Source organism: Lacerta agilis, chromosome 15 (assembly GCF_009819535.1).
Source record: "Lacerta agilis isolate rLacAgi1 chromosome 15, rLacAgi1.pri, whole genome shotgun sequence".
In the NCBI taxonomy this organism is placed as follows: Eukaryota; Metazoa; Chordata; class Lepidosauria; order Squamata; family Lacertidae; genus Lacerta; species Lacerta agilis.
In genome coordinates this window covers 19,356,681-19,372,209 of record NC_046326.1, presented here as the reverse complement: position 1 = coordinate 19,372,209, position 15,529 = coordinate 19,356,681, and the positions used below count along the sequence as shown (strand labels likewise).

The window sequence follows — 15,529 nt, the reverse complement described above, 5'->3', positions numbered from 1 at the left end:
GGGAGCCTGCCTTCCTCTCCCGTGAAAATAACGCCCACCCCCAGGGATATCTGGGTTGTTTGTGGCAAGAAAGCTAAAAGGTGGGCGATGTCCCCCAAGCAGGGGTCCCAGGGAGGCAGCAGCGGTGGATTTTATTCCCTCAGACCCTCTGCTATGTGGGGAGATGCTCCTTTTCACTCAAAGGTAGGCCATTTTGTGGAGCCTTTGAATATTCAAATTGAAACTATCGCGCAATCATTGATTGTCAAATCATTGGATTCTTGAGGTTTTAAATACTTGGGTTGCGGGGAGAAAAATTCAAACTTATATCTGTAGGTATAAAACATTAATATTGTTTGTCTCCCACTCGAGATCTCCACAAAGGGTTTGGAATGATTTTTTAACTGAAAAAACCTTGTTTTCTCCTCTGTTTTCCTCTTGAATTAGGAAGCCCAGCTGAGGATCCCTTTTTTTGTCCACAGAAGATCCCTGGGTGTTTAAAAAAAAAACACAGCCCAGAATAAAGACCTTTTCTTCTTCTTCTTGCCCTGGAAAATGTCAGGTAAGTTTGATTTCAGTCTCTCTCTTTGTAGGGTTTTGGTGGGGAGGGTGGATTAATTCTCACCCATGTAGTTTGTTGGGACAGTTTGCTTTCAAATAAAACAGGGTGGAAGAGAAAAGGGTGGGGAGAGTTAAGAACAGGAGGGCACCAGTGGCTCCAAAATGCAGTGAAATCAATGTTTCTTTAAGTGCATGCAAGTTAAATCTAACCAGATGCAAACTCATATACATAATAAATATATAAATATATATATGCACAGGCGCACACACAACATCAGAGCAACAGGGCTACAGGAAAAAGAAGCTGAGAATGTTTTGGAGTGCAGCTGCTCAAACTTCACTGTGAAAGGCAGCATTTAAATATATATATGTATATGTATAAGTATATATTTAAAATGCACATTGCTTATGTGAAATTTTCACCTCTAAATCCAGCCTCTCTGCCCAGGCAACCAGGGGCTACGGATCTCCAAATTACAAACATTTCTCCCCCTCCATCCCCGGGGTGCAATTTAAGACTTCAGCCACGTAACTTGCCAGGTGATTAGTTGTGGATTTTAATATTCAGGGGACGATCAGAGCCCACCCACCACGACAGCGGGGCTTAGCCAGCCACCTGGCTCTCCCCACTTCCCGGGAGGAAGAGGAGAGGCTAAATGAGTGCACCCCTAATACAGTAGGGTGGGGTGCGGTGGTGTTGGGGGGGGGAAGAGAGATGGGACTTTTTTTAATGGAGTGCGGCGCTAAATAAGGGTCGCTTGCACGCAGAGGTCCCCCGTGCTATTCCTTTTGTGTCCAGCGGCGGCGCTGCCGCGCAAGAAAATCCACGCGGAGGAAAAAAAACCTCGCTGCGCTCCCCACGCGCGGCAAAGCGCGATTGCTTTCCATTCTTCCCACGCGCAATATACGCTTTCCGTGCACGGCTTGGGGAGGCAGGCAGATATGCGAGGTGGAAGGAAATGGGTATCTCAGGTGGGTCTCTTGCGGGTGGGGTGTAAAGTAGGGGCCAGCTGAGAAGAGAAGCCGGATACAGGCATAGGATCGCGCTGCACGTTAGTCCCACCCGGATTGCGACGGCTCTTTCTCCGCAGCCAACATGCACAAGGTTGCAATTATTATTTTTTGGACGGGGGAAATAAATGCAAGCGATCAAAAACCGTGTATTGAATTTGCAATTGCTGTGCACGTTGACTTCGGAGTCCCGAAGCCGGATCCGGGCCACGTTTTACTCGGAAGTAAGCCCCACCCCCGTGCTCCACGGCGCTTCCTTCTTTCCAGGTAAGTAAAGGCAGGTTGGCAGGCGAGGAGTCGCCCGCTGCCTTGGCAAGGAGCCTGGCTAGAGACGGCGCGGCGCTTTTACTCCCGAGCAAGGGGGCCGCGGTGCCTCCTAACCCGACCTCGGGAGCCAGCCGCAGCGAGATTCCTTGAAGCAGATCCGTCCTGCCCCCGCCCGCTTTCCCGTTCCCACGTGCAGGCCTCGGAGCGGGGGCCAGTTGGCCGGCGGCGCGGATAGGAGGCAGGCGCGGAACGGGGCGCGGAACGGAGCGCGGCGGCCCGCAGTTACTCACGGCGCTTACGAGGGAAGCCCCGACCAGGCTCCCTCCGGCGCAGCCAGCCTAGCGCAGAGCTCCGATCCGTGGCGCGCTTACTCCGGAGTAAGCCCCGTCGAACTCGGCGTGCCGTGGAATCGGTTTGCAAACGGCTTGCAGCCTGCTCCCCGTCTGTGCCCCCTGCCCTTCTTTTTTTATTTTTGAGGAGCGGGGAGGGATCAGAGCCCCCCTCTCCAAATTTCACCGCTTTCTTCTCTCCCCCCCCCACTTCCCGGTCCTCAGATGCCTCTGCAAAGCTCTCTCACACACCCTCCCAAAGCAAACGCGGGATTTACTCACGAAAGCAAAGGTTCTTGGGCGAGATGTTTGCACCACCCAGAGACATGAAATGGCAGGATTCTGAGCTGCGGAGAGTGAATAGGCTTTTTCTGCAAAACTACCCTTCCCAGGCGGCCCCGCAAGCCGTGACATTTAAACCGGATTGGGGATAAACGCATTTGTGACCTAGGCGCGCCTTGTGCAAAACGGACGGTTCAGGGAGCTGGACCAGTTGTTCGTCTCCCTCGTGGGAATCGGCTCTAGTGTAGGTGGTTGGTGAGTGGCAGATACGGAGTTTCGAGAAAACATCATAGAGTTGGGCAGAAGAACCCATTTCATCCCTACTTACCGCTGAGTTTAGAGGCCCATTACAATTTACAGAGTTGGTTTGCAAAGAAGTAGCCTACATAGGGTTGTACCCAGTGCTGGTCTTAAGAGTAGACCCATTGCCCTTATCGGACTTTTAGGTTCACTGATTCCAGTGGATCAGCTCTAGCATTGAATCCAGCCCACGATAGGAACAAAGGAAGCTGCCTTATATTCAGTCAGACCAATTGGCCCATCTTGTGTGCTGTTGTCTAGACACTGGCAGGCAGCAGCTTTCCAAAGTTGCAGGCAGAGAGTCTCCCCCAGCCCCACGCAATGGAGATGCTGGCATGCAATGCCCATAAGTTGCAGCTGCTCACTAGCACCTCTGAGTGCTTGCCTTGCATATCCATCTGGGATGGATAAAAAAACCAAGGGATGAACTTATTTACTGATTGCATTTATATCCAACCCTATTTCCTGGTAGCTCCAGCTGGCAGGCATGATTCTCCGCCTCCTCCTTTAACCCCCACAGCAACCCTGAGAGCTATGCTAAGCTAAGAAGCAGCAACTAGCCCAAGGTGAACTTCATGGCTGAACGGGGGATTTGAACCCAGGTCTCATGGGTCCTAGTCCAACACTCTTTAACAACTATACCACACTGGCTTCTGGGTATTGCTGGGCTATCATCAGCCTCAGCAGCAGGGCCAATGGCAAAGGGTAATGTACACTGGAGGCCCCAGAGCAAGGTAGGCAAACTAAGGTCTGGGGGCCGGATCCAGCCCAATTGCCTTCTCAGTTAGGCCTGTGGATGGTCCGGGAATCAGCATGTTTTTACATGAGTAGAATGCGTCCTTTTATTTAAAATGTATCTCTGGGTTATTTGTGGGGCATAGGAATTTGTTGTCCCCCCCCCCAAGGTCTGATGGCACCCCACTGGGATCGCGCTGCTGGGGGCGGTGCACCCCCCCTACTCCTTCCTCCGCCAGTGAAGCAACCCAGTCTGGGGTTTCTGGGGGGGGGGGTGTACTTCCACCCAATAAGGCCAGCTAGCACTGAAAATAGTTGTGAGTTCCAGTAAAAGAAAGGCCTCTCACTTTCCTCTTCCCCTGACACAAGATACCTTCCTTAAAATAAAATAAAATAAAAAATACTGCCGCCGATTATATACATTTAGGCATTTTGCAGTGGAATGGCATGGTCTCAGGTGGCAACAAATTCACAAGGATCATCCATGTTTCCCACCCCACCCCACCTTTCCGAAACCCCTGCAGGGGAATAAAATTGTTGCAGCTTCTCAGCTGGCAAAGTCATTCTAGGAATCGTCTTTGGTGTTTGTCAGGGCAGGACGCTGGGCAGATGTCTGTGGTCCCCTAAGCAGAATGAGCAGGTGCCCCCCCACCGCAAAAAAAAAGTATCGGGGCTCACTGACCATCCCTGGAAATCCATCTGTAATGCATTACTACCTAAAGACCCCTCCGTTCCCTGCAAACTACCCTGCCCAGTTAAGACCATTAAATCCAGAATCTAACATTATGTAGCTTCACCACTGTACGGTATTGGCTGAAACTTGATGCTTCTGTTTTGAGCATTTTTTTTCTCTTGCATCTGGTTTAGCTAAACACAATATCCCCCTGCTCTCATCTTTCAGCCACCTTCTTTACCTGCCCACCAGTCTTCCATTTCCCATCTCAGGACAAGTATCACTTGTTTGGCTGTTTAATACGTAGCACTCGCACAGCACTTTTTGAGTATTGTGAAAGACCTTGACGTTTGCTCTCCTACGCAAGCTTCACAACAGCCCTGCAATGTAGGCTGGTATAATTCTTCCCACCCTGCAGATGGGAAAGAGAGAGACTGAGACTAACGCTGTGTACATTTAAAGCACATCTCCCAATGCCCAAGAATCTTGGGAACTGTAGATTGTTAAGGGTGCTAGGAATTGTATCTCTCTGAGGGGTAAACCACAGTTCCCAGGGTTCTTGGTGTGTGCTTTCAATGTGCTTACACAGTCTCTAAGCGTAAGCTAGAGTAAGCAGGTGGGACCACGGCAAAGGCGAGGTTTGAATTAGGGACACCCCAGCTGCAAGGGATTCACAGCCAGACGGCATAAGCACATGCAACTGGGATAGCTCAGGCAGTAGAGCCCACCACTATTAATTTCAAGGTTGTGGGTTTGAGCCCCACATTGAGCAAAAGATTCCTGCATTGCAGGGGGTTGCAGTAGACGACCCTTGTTGTCCCTTCCATCTCCACGATTCTATCATTCTATGCATGTCTGCTAGGAAGTAGGTCTCACTTTGCTCAGTGGGGCTGACTCCAAGGTAAGCCCGCACAGGATTGGACCGTTAATGACGACTGTCTACTGCCAGGACGAGTGCTAGTTGTATCTTGTGCAGCGCTCACTTTCTGTTGTTTAATGACCAGCTGTATTTTGTTGTTAAATGACTGCTGGTATTGATTTATTTATCAAGACAAATATACCGCTTATTTATTTATTTTTTAAATCTCTTGAGCAGTTTACATAAAATGATATAAATATTAGTTTAAAGTAGCAATAGAAACAGATAGTGTATTAGTGGTGGATTTATACTGGGCTGTCCGCACATCATTCTGCTTGGGGGAAGAACCACAAGAAGCAATGGGACACGCACCGATCTGAAACGAAGCAGTGCGCCGGAAAGCAGGATTGCGCATAACTGCCCCATCGTGAGCACAAATGGCTACGAATGCAGAATTAAATAGACATGCCCATGAAGCCTTGGATCACAGTATAATTTAAGTTACAGGTAGGTAGCCGTGTTGGTCTGCCATAGTCAAAACAAAATAAAAAATAAAAAATTCCTTCCAGTAGCACCTTAGAATTTTTTATTTTGTTTAGTATAATTTAAGGTGCTTCAAGGCTCTTGGTTACCATAAGATAAAATATGGGTGCGAAATATCGGGGTGTAGCCCATGGTCGTAGCCAGGATTTTTTTGTGGGGGGGGCAGGACTTTTGTTGTGGGGGGAGGGGCAGAACCAACGTGATTGGCCAGTTATGTATTTCTGTTGTTTACTTGATGGGGGGCGGGGTAGCTGCCTCCCTGTCCCCTTTTGGTTACGCCGATGGTGTAGCCAATGCCGGTCCCTATTCAGACTGTAAACCCATTGACATTAATGGACATGGCACAACTCATTTAGGGTTATTGATTTCAGTAGGTCCACTCGGAGTAGAACTTTGTTGGAGACACCCCATTAGTTCTGCAATAAGCTTCTAGGATAATACTCCAGCCTTAAAATTCTACTTGCGTCTCTTCAGTCATACTGAAATGTGTTCTCCTCTCTGCCACCGCCCTCCCCGTGAGAATCAAATGGGAGGGTGCCAAAAACTGAGTTGCTGTTATGTGAACGGGAACTCATACTGGGGCCATCAGGCATGACAAAAAGATACTGAGCGCCCTCCCTGCGGTGTATGTCCGGGGGGGGGGCAGATTCCTCAGACTTACTGACCAGAATGGAATGAAACCTCCTTGAGTGTAATCTGGACTTAATCGGTTTATCGAACTCTTAAATTCATGGTGGGGGAAGCTTTATTTGGCATATATTTGACAACACACGTTTTATCAGGAAGCGTTTACAAATTAAGGAATGGTTGCAAGGCCATCAATAATATATTCAGAGAGATATACTGACAATAAGTTTTTCTTCCAAAAAAAATGCTTTCGTTCAACTCATCCACCAGTCTGCCTTTGCCCCCCCTCTTTGTAAAGTATTTATATGCTATCCATGAAACTGATAACAATGTTCACACAAATACAGTTTTTAATATAAAGGAATAATGGTGAACATTTAACAGTGCAGTCCTAACTACATATACTCAGAAGCAAGCTCCAATGAATTCAGTGGAGCTTACTCCCAGGTAAGTGGAGTTGGAATTGCAGCCAAGACAGGAAGTGCCAAAGTGGCGTTGCAAACTAAGTGGGATTTACTTAAGAGTATTATTATTATTCTTAATAATAAATTGCTATTATTTATATACTGCTTAATGGCAAAGTAGGTGCCTAGGTAGTTTGATGATAAAAGGCCAATTACACTAGCTTAAAATTACAGGTACAAAAACAAGTTATGGAAGCATTAAAATGTAAATATACACAATGTGTTTCTAATGTTGTAAACCACCCTGTGATCTTTTGATAAAGGGTGGTATGTGAAGTGTAATAAGAATAAGAATAAATGCTATGTTGTGCTCAAGCTGGTGCAAAGGCTCAAACCTCATTTTAAGGCCTTTCCCCTTACGAGTTTATTTTGACTTCCTGTTTTGTAATTCAGCATGACTTGCAGCTCCCTCCTACCCAGAGGTAAGTAAACCCTGTAAAGGGGGAAATATTTCAAGGTAGTGTGGTCAGGATTAGAACCCAAGCCCCCAATTCCTAAAGTGTAGAATCACTTGCTTAAGCAATTTATGGCTCTAAACTGGTAAACCCTAAACATCATTTTTACTTTTCAGAATATAAAATCCTATTGTTAAATTGATTCTTTTAGGAAAACCAAAGGTCTATCAAGGTGTCCGAGTCAAGATTACAGTGAAGGAGCTTCTGCAGCAGAGAAGAGCCAAGCAGGCTGTGGCAGATGAAGCTGTAAGCACACTCTCCCTCTTCCCACGGTTGTGGCCAATTGCATAATAATAATAATAATAATAATAATAATAATAATAATAATAATATTCAAACAACTTGTTATTTTCTTCCTTTCAATTAGTGACGTGGCCTGCACCATGCCACTTGGTTGTGCAACACTTGAACATGTGTGAACTAGAATCTGGGATCGTGAAACGGCTGTTCCCACATAGCACCACTTCAGGGCGATGCATTCAAATCCTTTCCTACCAAACACCAAACCCTGCGTGTAGAAAACTAGCTTGTCAGTGAGAAATGTGGGGCTTAGAACCCTTCTCCCTAGCGTATTAGCTTTCTATTGCAAGGATTAAAATATATGCAAGAGCATTCACCATTGCCACCCTCCACTTGCAGTCTGAAGTGGTGCAGTCCAGGAACAGTTTAGACTGGGCCTGACCATAGAAGAAACATTGTAGTGGAGCTGATGCAAAGCCATATGAAAGTCTTCCCTGCAATAGTTATTCATACACACTACCAGTTAACCCTCAGGCATTTGATATTTATCTGTAAACCAGCTATAAGGTGCCCTCTTTGTTCTCATAAATTAATGCATGCAATTCTCGACCAGTATTTTCTGACCAATCAAGTGTCAAAGTGCAATCATCACCTGAGGCCCTTCTTTGTGTGCCTCTTCCACAAGAGGTCTGGAGGGTGGCAACGTGAGAACCGGCCTTCTCTGTGGTGGCTCCCTGTCTGTGGAATGCTCTCCAAAGGGAGGCTTCACCTGGTGCCTTCATTAGACATCTTTAGGCACCAGGTGAAAACGTTTCTCTTCAATTGACATTAGCATTCTATGGCCTTTAAAATGTGTTTGTGGGAGGAGGGTTATGGGTTTGTTTTTGTTTTCTTACGCCTTTTGAGTTCGCAGTTTGTATTTTTATGTTGTGAACTGCCCTGTGATCTTCAGATGAAGGGCGGCATGCAAATTTAATAATAAATGATAAGAATGAAAGCCTAATCTGCTCATTTTAGCATAAGAACATAGGAAGCTGTATTATGCAGAGACCGTTAGTCCATCTGACTTAGCACTGTCTACAAGAAATGGCAGTGGTCCTCCAGGTTCGCAGCTGTATCTGGAGATGCCAGGGATGGAACAGGGAGACTTCTGCATGCAAAACTTGGGCTCTGACATCTCAACCAGAGGACCTTCCCTTTCTGTGGGTGGGTTTCAGAAAGTGGAAGTTTTTGGTCCAGCTTTTGGCAGAAGGGGGTGGATTCTAGTGCCGAGGGCTGCCCCAGACACAGCAGTCTGGATGTGGCCTAGCCACGCAGCACCACAAGTCAGCTTTTGCAATGCATAACCCATGGAGGTGGAAATTTTCAGGACTGTGCTTGAATTTTTGTGGGAGTTGCTGCTCTGAAGCATCAGGGAGGGTTATGACGCAGAGACCTGGGAGTTTCTGTCACCCTCTGATGCCTCCACTCTGGATTTTAGGCCAGCGCAAGATCCCAGGGTCCACCCATCCCTGTTTTGCAATTTAAACCATGGTCTCTTTTTTAAAAAAACGACAACTCCCATTTTCTAATGATGCAGGTAGGGTGGGGAGGCCATAGCTCAGTGCTGCAGCACCTCCGCATGCAGAAGGACCCAGGTTCCAATCCCTGGCATTGCTATCTGAAAGAATCAGGCAGCAGCTGATGTGAAAAGGTTTGTGTCTGAGACACTGGAGAGGAGCTGCCAGTCAGAGTGGGCAATAGCGGGCTAGATAGGCAAATAGTTCAACCTTATATAATGTAGTTTCCTGTGTTAACCTTTGTTAAATTTACAAAGCAAGAGTGCGTAGACTTTTGAGTTTCCAACATTCGTCGTTCATCGAAATTAACGGACGTGGGTAACTGAGATCTGTTAATATGATGAGAAAAATTTACTTGGGTGCAGCCCATAATCTCTTAAGAGTTAAGCTATATCTAATCAGGCTCAATTGCTGATGATGGTAACACAGAGCATCCTATAGCTCAGGAATGGGGAACCTGAGGACCTCCAGATGATATTGGACTGCGCCACCCATCATCCCTGATCAATGGCTGAGCCCAGGTTCCCCGCCCCTGCCATTGCAGGAAGGTGGGAAAGTGTTAACTGCTGAGAGGAGGAGTGATCAAGAAGTCACACACAGCACATTGCACTATGTGCAAAGAACTCCTCTGGCTTATGTTGCTTTAGTGATTTGCATAAAGAAAAAGCCAGCCAAATACTGCTTCCGGGAGGTTCACATCACTGGAGGGTTGTTTTCTACTTTCACAGATTAACTCTAGTACCCACCTGTTGCTATTCCTTGGAAAATACATTTGCCCTTTGTCTAAGAAACTGTGCAATCTGGAAAGTGTGTATGTCAGAGAGAGAGAGAGAGAGAGAGAATGAGAATCAATCCCTTCAGCACTGAAATGACCCTAGGTGAAGATAAAGTCTTCTGATGACATAAAAATCTGTAGTTTAGTTTTCTAGTTGTGCTGTAAGAAAGCAACAGTCGCTTTCTTATCTAAGCAGGAGGTTTTAGAACACAAGCGAGGCAGCCGTTTAGATGATCCTGCGGGCAGCCTGCAAAGGGAAGGGGAGAGAAGAGACGGCAAAAGAGATTTTATGTATTGGGGCACGAACGATATGCAGACTGAAACACAGAATCACCATTGGAAATTTGCACTTCTCCAAATTTGGCAGTGCATTTCTCCTATCGAGCAATGTGTGTGCGATAAAGTGTACACAAAAATGCATATATTACGTTAAAAGAGCATACAAAAAAGCTTTGTGTTAGGGGAAATTGTTTGCAAAAAATGTGTATATTAGAAGAAATTAGCAGTAAAATGCAGATAAATTTTCACACAGGCTTCTCTTAAAAAAGAATCTGCTTGCTGATGTGGAAATGTGTGTTTAAGAGTGGAGAAATGAGAAACCGAGAGAAATTGAAATGGACAAATTTGCTCATCTGTCATTTCATATCATATCCTTCCTCATGCAGGGAAGAATGAAAGCTTTTCTCAATTTCTACTGACAATGGCTCGTGATGCTGCCTCATGTCTGCTCCTGAGACTTTAATGCCATTTCATATTCCTGTTTCTGCTTTTTTAAAATGTTTCTTAGCTGCCTTGGGAGTGTTCTAAGCATTGTGTGCCAAAAATTGAATATTATAAATAGTTAAATAAATTTTAGTGTAAATACACAGATTAATAGCAATCCCAGAGGGACCTCCCCCCAATATTTAAAACCAGAGGGTAGGGGGTTCTTGTAACATGCAAGATCTCATCTGAGAAATTTCACTAGCTTTCTTTGTGGCTCAGATGGCTTTCCTCAACATAGTTTTGGGTGTTTCACCTGGACAGGTAACCTTGAAACTGCCTTCGGATTTCGCTTGAGTCGAAACCTGGCAAGGAGTGGAGGGCCTGTGAAACTCCACCCCCCCCCCCTTGGGGAAAAAATTTCGTTCATCTTATGGAGAACCCCTCTGTTTGTGGAAGAGCCGTCCCATTTGCTTTGAGCTGCCTTCAAACTCCATTTTAGGTGAACTCTTGTGTCTAGGCTCTGGAGTTCAAAGCATCTGCCATTAAGTTGGAACAGCTGCTGTTACAGAGCCTGCCTTTATGGATTTAACTGTGATCAAACAAAACAAGGTTGTAAATTCCAGGGGTGGGGTGGGGGGGATGCTTTGCAAATAGTAACTTTAAAAATATATTTCCTGCTCTCGGTGGCACTTCACCCTAAACACAGGCATGTTGATAGCAGGTTATTTTTTTAAAAAACGCTGAGAGCCTGTCCCATGGCAATATAGTGCGTTCACAACAGATTTCAAGAATTGCATGTTTCTTCTAAGGGTGCATGCATCTTATGAGTTCGGTAACAGACTAACTAACATCTAACATGGCCACAACTTCAACCTACACAGGTAACAGCAGAACCAACCTGCATTGCTAACCCCCTGCATTTCCCTCTTGGAGAGAAAGCCTGGACTTACCTCCACCGTGTTAAGGGGATGAAGGAAGGGGGTGGGGAGGGAAGGAGGCAAGGAATTCCTTCTGCTTTATAAATGGAGAACCACCCAGCTGTGCTTTGCTTTATTCCTTGTGTTCTCAGGTTTCCGGAGAAGGCAGTGGCAAAAATGTCCAGTTCACGGAGTCATTCTCCCCTCCCTGTGCAGGTTGGTACAAAGAGAGAGAGAGAGAGAGAGAGAGAGAGAGAGAGAGAGAGAGAGAGAGCACCTTCCCCCTCTCCCCACCCCCCACCTTTCCCCTCTCTCCCAAAACACATCCCACTTCTATTCCGGACTTCCTAAACCTGGCACTTAATTAGGAATCTAGCCAATCAGAATGGTAGAAAGAGCTTTGCTAACTGCAGAGGAGGACACACAGAGGGGGAAGCCAGCAAGCATCCCCCCCCCTCAGCCTCTTCATCTCAGTTTGGTGCTGGCCTATAGACCCATCCTGTTCTCAAAAGGAACTAATGGACCAGGTTTAGTGGCTTTCTTTCTCTCCCACCCTTTTCTTTCTCTCTGTCTCTCTCTGTCTCTTCCTGTTAATCCAGCGTGTGTGTGTGTGTGTGTGTGTGTGTGTGTGTGTGTGTGTGTTAATCTTTTCACATCTTACATCTGCTCCTTCCTGGTGTGCGAGAACTCTTACTGTCAGAAAAGTCCTTCCTGGTGCTGAGTCGGCTTCTCCTTTTTTGTAACTTGAATCCATTGGTTCGCAGCAGGAGAAAACAAGTTTGCTCCATCCTCCACAGGACAGCCCTTGAAGATGGCTGTCATACCTCCTCTCAGTCTCCTCTCTACCCTAAGGCTGCCAGGTTCTTTTCCCAGTGAATCCGGAGACACTTCTCAACTTCAGTAGGAATGATAGGGTTTTGTCAGGGGGCTGATTTGTAAATCCGGGGACTGTCCCCGGGAAATGGGGACGTCTGGTAACTTTACCCGGCTAAATATACTGTACCCAGGTCCTTCAACTGTTCCTCATAAGACTTGGTTTCCAGACCCTTGAATATCTTGGCTGCCCTCCTCTGCACACCTTCCAGCTTGTCAATATCCTTAAATTGTGGTGCCCAGAATTGGGCACAGTATTCCAGGTGTGCTCTGACCAAGGCAGAATAGAGCGGTACTATTACTTCCTTTGATCTGGGCACTATACTTGTGTTGATGCAGCCTAGAATAGCATCAGCTTTTTGGTTCCCCCCGCCCCCCTGCTGCTGCTTTGTTGACTCATGTAAAGCTTGCGGTCTGCTAAGACCCCTATATCCTTTCACGTGTACTGTTGACAGCCCTGGTGTCCCCATCTCCTATTTGTGCAGCTGATTCTTCCTGCCTAGTGTCGAACCTTACACTTGTCATGTGCTCTTCAAGAATTGTGTTATTTTTAATGGATTTTTTCTTATTTGCTTGTTTTCGGTTGCCCTTTGGCTTGTGCAAAAGGGAGCATATAAAATCATCTAAATGATGCAACTATCTAAAATGACAGCTGTTTGTCCTTGTGTCCTACTGTCTTGTTCTCTCCTCTCCTTCCTCTCTTAGCCCCTTACGTAGACACGGAACTTGCCTCTTCTTCGTCGGGCTGCGTACAACCCTGGCAGTTCCAAAACTGCACTGCCTGCGAGGAGATCCCCAGTTACTTGGAGCAGCTGGTTGATTCCTGCCTTCAAACTGAGCTACCTTTGGATGCTACTTTGGGGACTACCCAGGGCAACATGCCTTGCTCGACCGACAGCTTCCAACTAGACCCTCCCTACCTCAACCAAAGCCTGGTAATTGTGCTTCAGTTTTTATGGGGTTGGGGTTCAGGATTTTGTAAAGCACCCGTATGCTTGGGGGGGGGGGTTCATACAGCAGGAAAGTAAGAGCACGACTGCAGGATAGAAATCGTCGAAAGCTGTAAATAGCTTTGCGAGAAGCACAGCTGCTCTGATGGAGCCCTGCTCTGGGGCATCTGTTAAAGCAATTAAAGAAAGCCAGTGTGATAGTGTGGTTAGGTCATGGGTAGGCAAACTAAGGCCCGGGGGGCTGGATCCGGCCCAACTGCCTTCTAAATCCGGCCCGCGGACGGTCCAGGAATCGGTGTGTTCTCACATGAGTAGAATGTGTGCTTTTATTTAAAATGCATCTCTGGGTTATTTGTGGGGCATAGGAATTGGTTCATCCCCCCCCCCAAAAAAATAGTCTTTTTTTGACTATATCACTTGTATACTTGCAAGCCCTCCACAAGTTCTGAGGAACAGTGGACCAGCCCCCTGCTGAAAAAGTTTGCTGACCCCTGGGTTAGATTGTGCGACTAGGGCTTGGGAGACATGGGTTCGAATCCCCACTCAGCCGTTAACCTCACTTAAGTGAGTCACCGTCTCTCAGCCTAACCAACCTCACATGTGTGCATGCACATGAAAGCTCATACCAAGAACAAACTTAGGTGCTGCTGGAAGGAATCTTTTTGTATTTTTTTATTTTGTTTTGACAATGGCAGACCAACACGGCTACCTACCTGTAACTTCAACCTCACAAGGTTGTTGTGAAGATAAAACGGAGAGGAGGAGAACAGTGTTTGCCACCTTGGGCCCCTTGGAGAAAAGGTGGCATATAAAGGGAATCAATAACAAACCCTGGAGCCTTAATTATTATTGACTTTTTTCCCTTAGATGCCTCTTTTTCTCTCTCCTCTCCCTTCTCCGCAGGGTCCCGGATCCCCGGATTCCTCTGATCCCTCCAGCTCATTTGATTACAGCTACTCTCCACCGCAGCCTCCTCCTTTCACCCCACTCACTTACAGCTCCCCTTCCCCTCTGGATGCCAAGAGCTGCATGTATCCATCGTCGGAAGGAAGCCCCTATCACCAGCAGTCGCAATTACAGTACAGCCATGCCCCTTCTGCGTGCTGCTGTACGTCTTGCGGCTCCCAGCACTTGGACGCTTTCAGAGTACCGGAATATTTCCCCTACGCAAACACGGACTGCAGGGACTATGCCCCTTCCGTCTCCGTAGCAGACGACTTCTTCCGGAGAGATCGGAGCTGGGACACATGCTACAGCTAATGGGGGAACGTCCGGTGGGCCGCCGCTGTCCTAAACGCAGGAGATCAGCATAGACTCTGGTTTGCCATTCTGGCTGGAGGAGGGTGCAAGCACTCCAGCTTCACAGAGTTCTTCATCGGGTGTAATGGAAAGGGGGTGACATTATTAGACTGTTTGTTCTCTGCGCTAAAACACACACACACCGGGGAATCCAAATTCTGCACGGAGAAAAAGTGAATCCTGCCAGCGACTTAATTGATGTGAATGTCACTTATTTTGCCTAATTTGCTTTGCCTCTGCTGGTTGTGGGGAGGATCAAAGGGGCTAGGCAGGGCGCCGCCGTTGGACTCCTGGCCCACTGGGTATCTTCTTCACCATCATGTCTTATTTCATCGAGCATCACTTGTATACTTGCAAGCACATGTCTGTAATCATAAGTACTAGAAACGTCTTTAAAAAAAACAAAAAACAGGCTTGAGCTAAATTTTCCACCCAACAACACATTTTGCAATTCTTCTGTACCCGATTGGAATTGTGGCATGTGCACAATCCATTTTTTAACATCCTGGATTAGTGGCATGTTTTGCCCTCGCAACCCGGCGCGCTCAATATATTTAAAACTTTGGTCCCCTCCAGATGAAGGGTTCTGTGAAACGCAAAAGCTTGCATACGCCTCTCCATACAATATATATTCTGTTTCCTTTCATATCTTTCATAAATACAGCATGTATATGTTTGTGCTTGGATCAGATAAGCCAGTATATTGCCTCCACGAACATATGACTACCTAACCCGACCTTTCCCTTCTTCTGGTGGTGCTTTCTGTGGGGTTCATTTAAGGGTGAGAACAACGTTTTAAACCACATCACAGCATTTCTTTCCCCATCCTGTCATCTTGTATCTTTGATTCCATTAAACAAACGTCAGCCAATTTGCCGCGTGTGTGTTTGTTTCCCCCCTTTCATTCTCACAGCACAAACTGATAGCTGGAGGCATATTTGTGTTCACACAGAATGGAATAATTGTAGAGTGGGCTGGGGACCTCGGTGGCTACCTAGTCTGACCCACTCTTCATTGCAGAATATGCAATTATACCACCCCTGACAGCTGCTTAAATGCCTCCAGTGAAGGAGAGAGCCCAGCATTTCTACTGTTGAACAGCTCTTGCCATTAGAAAATCCCTCCT

General features: G+C 46.7%; 1 protein-coding gene across 4 annotated transcripts; it reads left to right on the top strand.

The window, feature by feature from the left end:
• The first annotated feature begins 506 nt into the window (after positions 1-506).
• Positions 507-14,791, top strand: COLCA2 (colorectal cancer associated 2). Of its 4 annotated transcripts, none has more exons than XM_033172362.1 (5): positions 507-541; positions 7,237-7,331; positions 11,434-11,497; positions 12,860-13,089; positions 14,008-14,791. In XM_033172362.1, exons 1-5 carry the CDS (start codon positions 535-537, stop codon positions 14,362-14,364), a joined length of 753 nt encoding a protein of 250 aa, XP_033028253.1. In that variant the 5' UTR covers positions 507-534; the 3' UTR covers positions 14,365-14,791. The 4 variants fall into 4 exon arrangements, with proteins under 4 accessions (XP_033028253.1, XP_033028252.1, XP_033028251.1 ...); XM_033172361.1 differs by lacking the exon at positions 507-541 and adding an exon at positions 1,409-1,512; XM_033172360.1 differs by lacking the exon at positions 507-541 and adding an exon at positions 1,677-1,818.
• Positions 14,792-15,529: the final 738 nt, after the last annotated feature.